The 14,819-nt window shown below is 36.3% G+C and overlaps 1 protein-coding gene across 2 annotated transcripts in view; it reads left to right on the forward strand.

Moving 5' to 3' along the window:
- The window catches only part of USP10 (ubiquitin specific peptidase 10), a 58,118-nt gene that overhangs the window by 14,194 nt on the left and 29,105 nt on the right, over nt 1–14,819 (forward strand). For both annotated transcript variants that reach the window (XM_016165919.2, XM_016165918.2), the window contains 2 exons: nt 6,947–7,015; nt 13,343–13,403. In XM_016165919.2, coding sequence (XP_016021405.2) covers nt 6,947–7,015; nt 13,343–13,403 — 130 coding nt within the window. The remainder of the gene's footprint in view (nt 1–6,946; nt 7,016–13,342; nt 13,404–14,819) is intronic.

Raw genomic sequence — 14,819 nt, forward strand, 5'->3', positions numbered from 1 at the left:
TTGAAAAAAAAAGTCCATATACAAGTAGACTTGTGCAGTTTAAACCTATGCTTAAGGGTCAACTGTACTGTTACAGTTACTTTTTTTTTGGCATTCTGCTTTTTTCATTCCCTTTTTTCCCACTTCCTTCCTAGGTTAGTGCCAAAGTATTTGTAATGGATAGGAAAACAGGTAGAACCTTGAATTTTTACTACGGCTATACCAGATAACAGCTCTGTTCTATGTGATAAAAATTCTCCATAGTAAATTAGTGTATATTGAGAGCTGTCTATTATCTTGCTGTTTAGTACTAGTTTAGAGTAAATAAAGCAAGCCAAAATTTAACTGCCATCATGTAATATAACTAATGCAGACATAAGACTAGAAAGTTGGTAAAAGTTTCTTTCAGTTAAATGAATCATGTTTTTTAATTTAGAGATTCAATTTGTTGAAATAAGTTTTAGCTCAGAATCTCCAAGAAAGCACTTAAAGTATACAGCCAACCTATTAAAATTCCTGCTTTGAAAGGTGGGAGGATATCTTTCGATAGGATTGTAATAGTATAAAATACAAAGACCACATGAAACTAGACACTAAGTCCTAGTACTTTGACATTTGATTTCTAAGGAGGGAAGCTGTCTGTGGGAGTAGCTTCATCACAGTTTGTTTATTTTGTTCTCTTCTCAGGGCCCCTCTGCCTCAGGGATTTAAAACAGAATTCTGCTACAACTCAGTTGAACAAGGCTTTCTCTGCCCCCCTCTTTCCTTTGTGTGTTTTTGCCATTTGTAACACTTGGTGTAACTTGCAGTCCACTTGCATTGTGACAAAACTGTAAATGTCACTATGTCCTCAACTCTCTGTTTGTCTTATTCAGAGTTCATTCTCATAGTCTAGCACAGTTCACTGTGGAGAGTTCTGCTCAATACATATTGTTAAATCAACGAAATTCCTGCTGTGCATTGACTGTTTAAACAATGTCATCCCCAGATGTCCCCCAAACAACCTACTCCACTTTCTAAAGTTGAAGGCAGTCTGTGACTGTTTAGTAGATGTCAGCATTCATCAAGTACTGCTCCGTGACCAATAAAATTTAGTAAAAAAATTAAAATGTTACTTTCTGTGCAATTACTGGCCTGATTTTTTTACTTCATTTATTTTATTGAGATAAATTCACATACCATAGAATTCACCCATTTAAATAAGTGTACATTTTAGTGGTTTTTAGTATATTCAGAGTTGTGTGACTATCAGTTTAATTTACAACATTTCATATCTCCCAAAACTGCATACCTATTAGCAGTGACCCTCCCCGCCCCCCCCCCCCCCCCCACCCTTCTACCCTTCCCTGCTCCAGCTCCTGGAAACCACATCTGCTTTAGAGATTTGCCTCTTTTGGACATTTCATATGAATTTACATGTGGCCATTTGAGCCTGGCTTCTTTCACTCAGCATCATGTTTTCAGGATTCGGCCATGTGGTAGCCTATATCAGTCTGAGAACATTTCCAAACCCTTATTTCTTAGTCCTTGTTAGACCCAGGAGATCCTTTTGGAATTGGGAAGCACTATGGAGGTTGTATAACCCATCCCATTTTAGAGCTGAAATTAAGGCTTTTATTACTTGAAAGTTTGTTAGTTCTTAATGTTTTCTCATAACTCCCAAATTCAGTTTCCTTGGGTTGGGAAACCAGGAAGGAGAAATCTTTGTATTTCTCCTCAGCTTCTTTTTAGCTGTGACTTGGTTCTGTCATTTCACCCTGCGAGGCTCGGCTTTGGGTCTGTACAAGGGAGTTTTTCCTGGAGCTGGGTGCATAGTTGTCCGACTTGCTTCAGAACCTGTGACGTACGATGCACACACGGCAAAGTGTGCATTGATCACTGCCTTTTATCTCAATTTTTACATCAGAGACTGATCTCCTATTTCCATGAGTCCTTTTGAAGGCAGAGAACATTGATTCGATGGCACCCTACATATTTGGGTTCATAGAGGTGAAGTTTTGGAAGCTTAACCGAAGGCTCATCATGCTGTGCTCCAGCGCCCCCTTGTGTCACGCTATAGTGATAGTCCTCCATTTCCACTTACTGCGAAGTGTTTCCTGTGTCCATTAAATCTGTGGAGACCTGTAGGTCATGCAGGGGAATGAGAAACATCTCTCCTCACTTTCCTTGGGCACCTTTGCTTTTCCTTTAGCACAAACACCGGTGTTTTCACTTTTACCCAGTCCCTTTGCCAGGGCTCACAGACTTAGGTAGGCCCTCTGACACTGGCCTTGGGTCTCTTCTGGAAGTTGAAACCCAGAGCAGCTGTGCCCAGGGTCTGTGCTTCAGTGAAGTGTCTTGTTTCCATCCTGTGTTGGTATGCCCCCTTTTTCCAGAAGTGTTACTTATATATATATTTTTCACATCCTCCCTAGAAAGGATCAGAAAATAACCAAACATAAGAACAGTGGGAGTTCTGGAAGCCTGAGCTGGGGTCAGTTGGAAATGTGGAGAAGCTGAGTCTTGTTCCTGGCAGTGGAAAAGAGCTACTCCATCTCCCAGACCCCCTTCCTTAAGGGAATGGAAAGGCTGCCAGGCCTTGTGGTGTGTCCCCCTGACTGCAGGCCTTTCCTGTGGGTATCGTAGCAGCTGGAAAAGGAGCACCTGCCGCAGCTTTCTTGACCATTATTCATCTAACTCTGATGGAGGTTGCTTAAAGCCTCAGGGGAATTTCTAGCTTGACTTACAGTATTTGATACAGCTATTAGAAGAGTAATTAGCAACAATATAAATGTTTGCACAAGGCAGTTTGGTTGACAGAGGGCCTTCAGGCACCTTCTGTTTTACCCTCACAGCGATGGTTTATTGAGCATCTGTATATACTAGGCCTGCATTAGTCGAATGCCATTGTTCCTACTGTTTGTTTAGTCTTCCATGCAAATTTAATTGTCCTAGTTTTATCTCACTCTGCTTCTTCCAGGACAAACTAGTTCAATGTGGTCAGTGGCATTTTCTTCCCTACTAGATTATAAATCCTATGCAGTCAGGCACAGGTCATTTTCATTTTTTTTCCCCAAGCACAATATTTTTTCCCCTAAAAATTGACTTTAAAAAATAGTAATCCTCCTGGGGAAGAGGACTATTTCATGCTTACATAAAGAGAAGGCTAAAGGCTTTCCTCACAATTGAGTGTTTTCAGCTTTAGCTTTTTTTAAAAAAAATATTTTGAAATAATTTCAAATTTACACAAGTTGCAAAAAAAAATAAGGAGCACCCCCACGCCCCAGTTCTCCCATGAGCACATGAGGAATACTCACTCTACAGGAGGTAGGAATCCTAACTAAAACCCCTCAGAGATCCTTGCAGAGATCCTCATAATTGTTGGTACCACCTTCGTAGCAATCTCCTGTGTTATCTCTTGGTCATAAAATTGAAATGACTTTTTTATATTGGTGAAGCATAGCTGCTCCCATTCAGAAATTTGTGCATTAAGGATTATCTGATGAAGGTAAGGGAATGTGATTCATGTGCATTTTGATAGAGTTGTTTATTGATAATATGTGAACCAGTTGAGTTGTTTATTGATAATATGTGAACCAGTTGAGTTGTTTATTGATAATATGTGAATCAGTTAAGGAAATTACATTGGAGTTCAAAACAGCTTTGGCTAGCCATTTAGCAAATGTTAAAATGATATTTTAACATTGCATATTTGGTAATTAGCAGTTGCTTATGGTGTCCTTTTTGGATTAAATTTTTTTTGCCAAGTCCTAACTTATTAGTGAGCTGTTGAAACTAATACAGGAACAAACTTACAACTTTTCTGCAAAATGGATGTATTTGAATAGTACAGTGATTTCTGTTTACATTTACTTTTTACAACTTTTTGACTAGAAAGGGTTTTATATAGTTCAGATCTAAAAACTCTGAAAATTCATATACACACTAAGAAACCCCACTGCCTGTTCCAGTGCCTTCTCTGTTTCCCCACAACTCCATATAGGTGATGGTTACAGTCCCTTCTTGGCTCCCTTTTCAGTATCTATGCATACACGAACAGATATCTCTATTTTCCTCACTTTTTTACCCAAATATATTTTCTTCATTTAAGAGTATCTTGGAGATTTCTCCCCATCCATACTGCAGCACATCCTCATTTTTCTCCCAGTGAATTTTTAATCAGATTAAAGGCGCATATCTGTGGAGAAATTATTGACATGAAGTAATAAAAGCATGTGTAAAATCCCTAGCAAACTTTTTCAAATAATACTTTAGAGGATTAAGTAAATATAGTAAAAATGAAAATAATAGAAAAAAAAGTCTTTTCCTGGAAGCTTTCTGAGCATTCTGACTGTTGGCCACGAGGTCGTTCTCAGAAACTAGTGCAGGATTGCTCTTTTAAAAGACTTAAGACTGTATATAAGAAATAAGGAAGTGCTTAGAATTGTGATTTAAATGAGCATTTTATTTTTATTTTTAGTTTTAGTTTTCCAGAAAGAAAATTTGCTTAAAGAAAGTAACCTAACAATCCTGCAGAACATTTCAGTTCTCATTCTTATATACTTCCCCACATTCTGAATTGAAATGCTCAGGGTTCTTATTCATGAGAGAAGATAAAATGGACATCTTTTACCACAATATTTCTACTAATTATATTAAATAAAATAACATGATTCCAGTTCAGTGATTCTTAGTTGAGGTTTTAAGTTTAGTAATTTAAATTTAATAATTTTATGATTTCTGTGAACACTTCTTGTTTATCTGTTAGAATCTCTTTAAGGGTATAGACTAGAATTTTTTAAAAATTCTCTTCTGTTTTCTGTGTTTACTCATTTCCCCCTCATTTTTAATAGTGATTCTTTGTTGCTGTTGATTTCTCCCTCGCTTGTCTTGTGATTCTTTGATGTCCATTCACATACAAGGACTGAAATCTTTAGTATTTTAATGGGTGTGTGTTTCCTTGGCAATTAGGAAGGTCACTGTTTCTCCCGCAGGCTTCCCCTGCGAATCCATCAACCCCTAAAGTTCCCTTGTGCCTTTTTGTAATCAGCCATACCTTGATAACCACTGATCTGTTTTCTGTCTATATAGTTTTGCCCTAAAATGGTAAGTAAGTGCAGTCATACAAGTTAGAGCCTTTTAAGTCTGGCTTCTTTCACTTAGCATGATGCTTTTGAGAGTCACTAAACAGTATTTCATTGTATAGATGTATCACATCCACCCCTTGGTGGACATTTGGGTTGTTTCTAGTTTTTGGTGATTATGAATAAAGCTTCTGTAAACATCAGCGTACAGGTAGTTTTTGTGTGTGTGTGTGTGTGTGTGGACAAAGGTCTGAATATCTTTGGGGTAAGAACCTACAAGTGGGATTGCTTGGGTCCTGTGGTAAGTAACTTTATAAGAAATTGCCGAACTCTTTTCCAGAGTGACTGTGCCACTCTGCATCTGTCTCAGCTATGTAGAGAATTCCAGTTGCTCCATATCCTTACCAGCATTTGGTATTGTCAGGAATATTTCCTCCCATTCTGTGGCTTATGTTTTCATTTTCTCCTGACTAAATTTTGAGGTATATATTGAGACTTAAAGATCCGTTTGCAGTGGGACTATAAAGGAATACCAGTCAGCAGTGTCATTTCTTTATATACATCCCACCTCTGCCTTTCTATGCTTCCTTTTCACTTAAAGATAGCTTGCTGTGTTATGCCTGAGTGAAATTAACATAAGCTTTTCTCCAGTGTGGAAGATGATAAGGTCAGAGCTCATTAAACTGAGAAAGTATTTCAGAAGACCATTTCTAAATTGTTTTGGGACTCTGCTTATTTTCACCATCATTTTCAATGCAGTTTTTTTGGTGGTCTTTTGCAAGTATATGTAAATATTACATATTTAACAAATATTGTGTTTTTAATATATATTTATACATCTATTTAATATATATTGGTAGCTGGTGCCAAAGAGCCTTCCAGAAATGTTTTCCCCCAAAATATGGGTGTATTCTTACCAAACGACTGTGAAAGTTAGTTGCTGTTTATTCACATTTACAATAATAATGGGTAATATTCATTCATATAATAGTTACTGGTTATTTTTGAATCACATACTTATAAGTTCTCCTACAAGTTACTAGACTGTCAGCTCTATTAAAGCAGAGGAACACAACTCTGCCTACCATTTTTATCCCCAGTACCGATCATTGTGCATAGCACTTAGTAGGCGCTAAATAATTATTGATTAAATGAAAATAATGAATGAGTGATTCTCTTTTGTAGAAATCTAGTCATACTGCTTTTTGTCAGTGACTTATTCTTGTAGTTCCAGGGAGAATAGGAAATGCTAGGCATTTGTCAAACTTGCTTCTATGCAGTTTAACCAGTTGTTCTTCCAGAAAGTCACACTCAGAATTCTATGAAATGAAGGTTCACAACTAGGTTTGTGTCTGTCGAATAAATATGTTTATCTGCATTATGTTTCAATGCAGTTTCAAGATAAAAAGTTACATATATATTTTTAAAGATCGTTCATCAAGATCATTAACATTTTCCTTTTTTGGATTTCCCTGTCTTCCTATTTGAACCACGTTTTCTGCTTTTCTTTAGTATGTATGGCAGAGAAAACTGAAATGGAGGTAGTGACATGAGTCAGCAGAAAGGTAAATGGAACAACTGGAAATGTTTCTGAATCAAAAAAATTCTCCTGCAAGCAGGACTCCGCTTATAAAGTTTGGTGTACAAAATTGGCCTTTAATAAGCTTTAACAACTTCAGAGTGTTCTTTGACAACTTATAGCAAAGGCTAAGTAGTGTCTTTTTGTTTGTAATTGGAAAATATCATACCTAGAAATGTCACATTGCAGACCTTTGATTTGTTTGAGAAAGGGTCTTGGGGATTCTGGCCTAAATATTTCATTGGATTGTTTTAATATATAGCATTTTTTTCCTGAAAGTATAAAATGTGTATTTTATGTGATCAGTGCTTTTTTTTTTTTCCAGTATATTTTTGGAGATTTTAGCCCTGATGAATTCAATCAATTCTTTGTGACTCCTCGTTCTTCAGTTGAGGTAAGATAAAACTTTTATTGCATATATGTGTAGATATAATTAATGGTCATGTTTTAGTTTTGAATTTTTAATTTAGGCTTTTTGATAAATTCCAATAAACAGTAAAGTACAGAGACTAATATGAGAAATTCTTGAACCTACCAACTAGATTTTACTAATATTAACATTTTGCTATATTTGTAAATAGCAGAACATTACAGATACAGTTGAATCTCCATCATACCCCTTTTCCATCTTATTCCCCTCCTTCCCTGGAAACAATGACTACTGAAATTGGTTCTGACTGTGGTGTTCACGTTTTACTACATACATGTGTGTCATACATTGTATTGTTTTATGTGGTTTAAAATGTCACATAAATGATCTCATATTCATCATTTTGTAGTTTATTTTAAGCTAACATGTTCTTTAGATTCATCTACACTGATGCATTTTGTTCTTCTTTGCTTTTAATTGCTAAATACAATTGATTTAACACATCACAATTTATTGACCTTTTTTCCTATTGAAGATCATTTAGGTCCTTAGTTCTACTGTTATAAAAATGTTGGAATTAACATATTCGTTATGTCTTCTCATGTTCCTCTGGATTTCTCCAGGATATATTCTAGGAATGGAACTGCCAGATTGTGCAAGGAATAAACATTTTTAGTTTTACTAGAGACTACCAATCTGCTTCCTAAGTGGTTTTAACCGTCTGCATTTCTATCAGCAGTGCATTAAATTTTTCTCTATCTCATTAAAAAAGAAACTTGCTATTTCTCAGTATACTTAAAATTTTTTGTTAATCTGATGGGTTATAGATTCCCATTGTTTTAATTTACATTTCCCAGATTACAAACAGTCGTTCACTTTTTCATTATTTTCATATGTCTGTGGGCAATACAGACTTCCAGTTCTGTGAATTACCCAATTTCTATACTTGCTGTATTTTTATCAAGTACCTATCTCTTTCTATTTATTTATAGGATTAATAATCTTTGGTTTTGCATATTATAGGTATATCTCTCTTCCTAGCATGAGGGCTTTCAAACTTTATATATGATGTACTTCATTTTTTACTGGGTAGGGAGAGTACATTCTTCACTTTAATGTCAAACGTATTGACTTTTTTCCTTATGGTTTGTGGAATTTTGTTTTTTTAAAAATATATCTTTAAGAAATTCTTCCCTTTCCTAAGGTGATAAAGACATTTGTTTTCTTCTAAAAGTCTTAAGGTTTTGTTCTCACTTTATTATATATGTAATGCAACTGAAAATGAGGCATTGATTTTTGTATATGTAGGAGGTAGGGATCTCAACCCCTTCATTATGGCAGAAGTTGTCCCAGCACCATTTACTGAGCACTTGGCCCTTAAGGGTAGCACCACCCTAGTGGGTAGCACATCCCCATATATGCTTGGTCGATTCTGGGTTCCCTGTTGTGGACTTGTAGCTTTATCTGTGTTAATACCATACGTTTTCATTGCTGCAACTTTATAATTAGTGTTCCAGCAGGGCACACACCTTCTTACACTTAAAAGTTATTTTGACTCGTCTTCATTCTTAACTTTTAGTAATTTATGACCAGCATGTCAAGTTCCATGAAAAATTCTGTTGAAATTTCACTTGAGATTGCATTAAAATTATGGATTAATTTGTAGAAGAATTAACATCTTTATGAAAGTTTTCCTAAATATGATTATGGCATATTTCTCCATTCAGGATTTTTATGTTCACTCTTTTTGTGATTATTGGTTTCTGTTTTAGTTTAATAAAAACTTACCTGGAACAGTTTTTCAGATTTATATTTTAAATGTGAATACCGTTGAAATTGCATTGAAAAGGGATAATGGGAGAAGCAGCATCCAGTATATCAAATACCATCTTGGTTACCTTTTAATAAAACCCAACTAGCCTTTTAGATCCCTTAATAAATATATACAGTTATACATTTGCAAATCGAATATGTATGGAGTTGTTTTACTTGGTGAAATGGGGCAGAAGGTAATTCCTTAGAATAGGAATCAAAAGGCCAGATTTGAGGTCTGACTGGGCCACTTCCATGTGACCTTGGGAAATCCTTTACTCTACCTTGGCTTCTTGGATTTCAAAAAGTTTTTAGAGTTATGGAGGTGGAATTAAATGAGAACATATTGAAAGCATTATTTAAGGTGTATAGATGTAAGAAAGATTTGTTACTTGTTTTCTTCTCTTTAGAAAAAAGAAAATAAAGGTTATTATCAGATTTTTAGAAAATGAATAAATTCAGTTTAGTGTCATCTCCATATCTTGTTAACAGTCTATGTTAACAGTTAGGATTTTAAAGAATCTAAGGATATGAGCCAGGACATAGTGAAAGCTATACATTGTATTGCCTAAGGCAGTACAATGTATCTATGCATTTTAGAATTCTGTAGAGTAATGATTGAAGTTTAGTGTTTTCTGGTAAGAAAACAGTTAATTAGGAAGAACATAATCAGATCCTACATTCCTCAAGTATTAATGTGAATTGAGGTTCTACTCTATATACCCTACTAATGATTCAATTTCTGTCTTTGAATCACAGTAAAATATGGTGGTACTTGCCAGACCAAAATCTAACAGTGCTCTTTGTGACTAGGTTTTAAGAAACGTTAAAGCTTAACTTCTCTATAACTCAGGTGTGTGCATATATGTGGGTTTGTGAGTGCCAGTTTGCAAGTAAGTGTCAGAATAAGAACTTGAATTTTTCTATGTTATGAAAGTGGAAAATGTACCATAATTCAAGTCTGAAGAGCTTGGTTTCTTCCTCACTTTGTCACTTAAACAGGCTCGGAGGCCTTAAGCAGTTTTCTCCATCTCATTGTGCTGTTGTTTTTGTTTTTAATTGAAAATGGAGAATGGTTATTTACCTCACAGTAATGTTGGGATATCATTAATATATAGTGTGATACCTAATGTGTAACAAATGTTAGTAGATATGAAGGATGCTGATGGTAAGGTTATGTCAGACTTTATTTGCAGAAGTAGTGGCTTGTCTCATCAAAATGCGTTAGAAATCTTATTGTGTCTGGGCCTATTTGGGCATGTGTTGAGTTTGGAGGAAGGGTATGACACGTGTTGCTCTCCAAATCCCATGCAAGTACCATACTCGCAAAAGGGAAATTCAGGCTAATTAACATGATTGGGCTGAGTTATCATTCTTGATATATAATTACTATAATTCTGAGGCCTGGATTATAATACTGTAATCATATAGGGCACTGACTATTTAATGGAGTGATACATGGTTGGATCAGTGGGTGTGAGAATGATGTTATCTCATTTCCACTGCATAATCATTTATTTGGCCTTCATCTTGAAGGTAAAATAATTACACCTCCTGCCCTCACTGTTCCTACCATGTGGCATAAATTAGAATCCAGCCCTATTCCTCATATACTTTTTGGCTATGAGGAGCTTAGTAAAGCATTTTTTTCTCTACTTGGGGCCAAGAAATTAAAAACCAAAATTTGAGAAATATAGAGTGTTAAAATGTAAAAGCATTATACAAAAACATAATTCCTCTCAGCTGAGAGTTTTTTGTCTCAGTGTGCTTGTTTGAAAGGGTGCCACTGGCAAGATAGAATGATCAGTAGTTTTAACAGAATCAGAAGAAACATATTCAGCTAGTGTGATCTTAAATGTTAAGATAGGCATACTTTAGAGAGATTGCAGGTTCGGTTCCAGACCACTGCAATAAATTGAATATTGTAGTAAAGTGAGTCACGAATTTTTTGGTTTCCCAGTGCATATAAAAGTTAGTTTAAGCTAGTCTGTTAAGTGTATAGTAGTATTATGTCAAAAAAAGTACATACATTAATTAAAAAATACTTTATTGCTAAAAAATGCTAACCATATCTGAACCTTCATTGAGTAGTAATTTTTTTGCTGGTGAAGGGTCTTGGCCTCAGTGTTGATGTATTTTCATAATATCTGTGAAACACAGTAAAGTGAAGTATAATAAAACAAGATGTGCCTATATAAACTTTTAAAGGTACTGCTATCTTTTCTAAAGCCGTGCTTCAGTTTAGAAGCTAGGGTGATTTAAAAATGCATATCTCCAACTGGAAAAAATACAGTCAACTTATGAATAACTACGTTTTGAACTCTAGTCATAATCACATTATTGGTGTTCAAAAATAGGGAGAGAATGCTAATCGTTCTTGAAACTTCCCAGATTCTCAACATTGGAGCAACACATATACCTCAACTAGCTAATGAATAACAAGCCCAGGATAGCATAGTGTAGGCTGTAGGTGCATGCACACTCATGTGTGGGGTGGTAGAGTTAAGATAGTTCCTAGTGGTTTGGTGCCTTAATGAGACTTCAGAGGAGAGATTCAGGATGTGCAAGGATCTCTTAGACTGAGCACAGCACAGATGAGGGCAGTACCAAAAAGATTATCATTACGTTATTGAAGGGCCCAAGTCTTGACACGACTGTTAGCAGTATTTCAGACTAAGGTGATTTTATTCTGACATAACTAGATTTCAGTTTTTTACACTGCTCGGTTTACGTTTGTATGTGAAATTTTATGTTTTTGCTTTGGTTTTAAAATTTTGTATTCTTACAAGTAGCTGTAGAAGGAAAGAACTTGGAACAATTCTTACCACTGATTCAGTTGTGTATTTATTATACCCAGATATCACAGACTGACGGGCATCTTGTGAGTGGTGGAGGTTTTGTTGAATTAAAAGTGCCATATGGTTCTAGAGTAAAAAGTAAATATATACACATACACACAAACATATTTCTTTTGGGCCAGAAGTCATTCCAATGTTTAGTAATTCCCATGATTATACTCTTACCAGATTAGTATATCAAAATAAGTGTTTTAAACAGAAATGGCAGTATTGCCCTGGAGTCTGCTGCGTGGTCTGTTTTCAGATCCTGCTTCTACCACTTACTAAATTTTGTGTAAATATCAGGAGATTTAAAACAACGACAAACTTTTAGTGCCTTAAAATTATATAAATTTCCATCACCAGGGCACCACAGTGTCATTGATAGTAAAAGAGAAGGCATTATGTGTGTGGGAGTTTGCTAAACTTCTTTTGTGACTGCAGAGGGACATGAACCTGATGTGTGACTTCCTCAGATGCACCTTTTTTGCATATGTTCGTGCCAGTAGTAAACGCAGGAGCATCTGTTGCGAGTCTTTGAACGGTGTGTGGAATGGTCTTTGCGCTTCAGGTGCAAGGCCAGGGTATTCCATCTCTGCACACAGAATGCTCTCCTTTTGTGTCAATGTGATAAATACTGGGGTGCCCCCGTGTGGAGGAAATATGTACAACTCTCAAGTCTTGACTGTTCAGTTCCTTTTGAATAGCGAGCGCTGCGTTTTCTTAGCTTCTTATTGGTCATTAATTCTCTGAGGGAGAGAACTTACTTGGTTTCTTGGAGCTATAAGCTTTTATCTCTGTGATTATAGTATTGACTTGCTAAGAGTTAATTGGAGATATCTGTTGAGGAAGCCACTTAAGCAGTAGTTATCAACAGTAGTCTGTCCATGAGAATCACATGGGTGCCTCTGAATAGTGCAGACCCCGGGACCTCATGCAGGCATTGGAGCCAAACGCCTGACTTTGAGAAATGTTGTGTGAGGATATAATTGTTTTGTTCTTTTGTTCTGCCCTCAGGTAACATTCATCCACTTACCTTACCTTCCTATCCTAACTTCCTTATCTCAAACATGTCCATTCTAAACATTTCCAACTCTTAGATATTATGGAATAGCTGGGAGGGAAGGCATATTCATAATACCTTCCTACTTTTTTACAAAGAGGTCAGACACTTGCCATTTTGCTTGTTTTCTTCCAAACAAGGAATGTGATTTCTAACCATTAATTCAGTTAAACCACCAGAGTTTTTCTTCCCATTGGGCTTTCTCTGATCTCCGCCTATGAGCCCACCCTGAGGGCCATGCCGACATGTGATACTCAACACAAAGTGCAGATTGTCACTAAGAGTCATCTGTACTAGTGAGCAAAGACAGGTGGCTGTGGTGTTTATGGACAGTCAATGACATCCTATGAAATGAAGAGTGTATTATAAACATTTTATTAGCTAATTTACATGTTCATTGGAGTCTGTTTTTATTTTTTGCCTCATTTTTGGATCTGTTCAATAACAAATATAAGCATTCCTATGGCATGTTTTCTTAAATGAAGGTGATTTAATTTTACTGACCATGTGTTAATTGGTAAAAATAATGAGAAGTTGCATGGATAAAGAGTTTTAATGAAACATTGCTTTAATGAAATAGCATGTATCAGGTTTTAACATTTTGTTGAATTAAAATTTGTTTTCCGATTAACCTTGCAGCTTCCTCCATACAATGGAACAGTTCTGTGTGGCGCACAGGCTACAGATGAACTAACCGATGGTAAGCTACTCCTTTATTTCCCTAAAGTGAATTTTGGCCATATGTGCTGGGTGGGCAGCCCTAGCTGGGAACAGTTTTATCCTGTTGGTTCATACTTTTTGAATAAACATTTTCTTACAGCTTGTTTTTGCTCTAAACTATAGCAAATTTAATCTCCAAACCACTTCGACTCTATGCTTCAGAGTGTCAGACATTCAAGGTTTAGTTAAAGAAATAGTTCAGTTCTGTTTTTTTCTTAACATTCTCAGTGGCACAGGTATGTTCTTCATAGTCAATACTTTTTGTCAGGTTTCTGAAGTGAACTTTCCATGTGGTTGCAGAGGCTGCTGGGCCCACAGCTGCTGTGTCTCTGAGCATGTGCTCTTGGCACAGCTTAGTGGCAGCTTGAATCTGTTGTTCCTGCAGTTTACTTTTATGTCCCTGTCTGTTGCTAATGGTCTTGGGAATTCAGGTAACCTCTTCACTTCTTGACCTATTATTTTTTTAGTCTCTGTAACATACTGAGGTAATTACTGAACATAGTGCTTTTTGAGATGCAGCAATTTTGTATTGTTTTTAAACATCTCCCAGTGTTTAAATAACAGCAGAGTCCTTTAATTATTGCACAGGTCAAATCTGACTAGACCATTTTTCAGTTTGGATCACATCGGAGGCCCTGGCTAGCCTTGGAGAAGCTGAAAGCTGGGCCTTTTCTTTGAGAGCCAGGAATCTGGTTCCCTGTTTCACCAGCATGGTCAGATCTGTGAAGGGAGTTTTAATTATAATTTAGGTTCAAATATAAACCTTGAAAAGACTATCCAAACTTTTTACCTATAGTAAAACCAGAAAGTGATTATATCTAAAATTATTCAGTTTTATCAGAAACAGTGATATAGGAGGTCATGAGAGAAAGAGCAGTTCTAATGATGGCTTAGGATGAGAATAAAATAAATGAAGCTAGAGGGATCCAAAGGCCCTTGCCCTGTTGCCCAGTCTCTGGAGCAGCTTTTTGATCTGAGTTAGTTGGATTTGTCTGTGTCCTTATACTTTGCACATAGTAATAAGCATGCTACAGATGTTTAGTCAATGCTTAAAAATGTTTCATTGTTTTCCCTTTTATATTACACATTTCTTTCTAGTTCAGTCAATGGCCTCATCATTCTCCCCATGGCATAGGCTAGAGACGAGAGGCTTCACCAACTCCCCTCAGTATCCAGCCCCTCAGGGTTCTGATTTCGCTCACCACTAATCCATTTTCTCTTTCCCTTTCTCACGCCACATACATTGTTTTCAGGCTTATATCCCTTTACAGCTACTGCTTCTTCAGTCTTTTTCTTCGTTCTTTTCTCTCTTCCTGCTTTTAGTATCATTTTTTTTTTTCTGCTGAAAACAGCTGGAATCTTGCCACCTGCTCACACTGTTACTGACAGTGTTACT

Source organism: Rousettus aegyptiacus, unplaced genomic scaffold, assembly GCF_014176215.1.
Source record: "Rousettus aegyptiacus isolate mRouAeg1 unplaced genomic scaffold, mRouAeg1.p scaffold_m13_p_14, whole genome shotgun sequence".
In the NCBI taxonomy this organism is placed as follows: domain Eukaryota; kingdom Metazoa; phylum Chordata; class Mammalia; order Chiroptera; family Pteropodidae; genus Rousettus; species Rousettus aegyptiacus.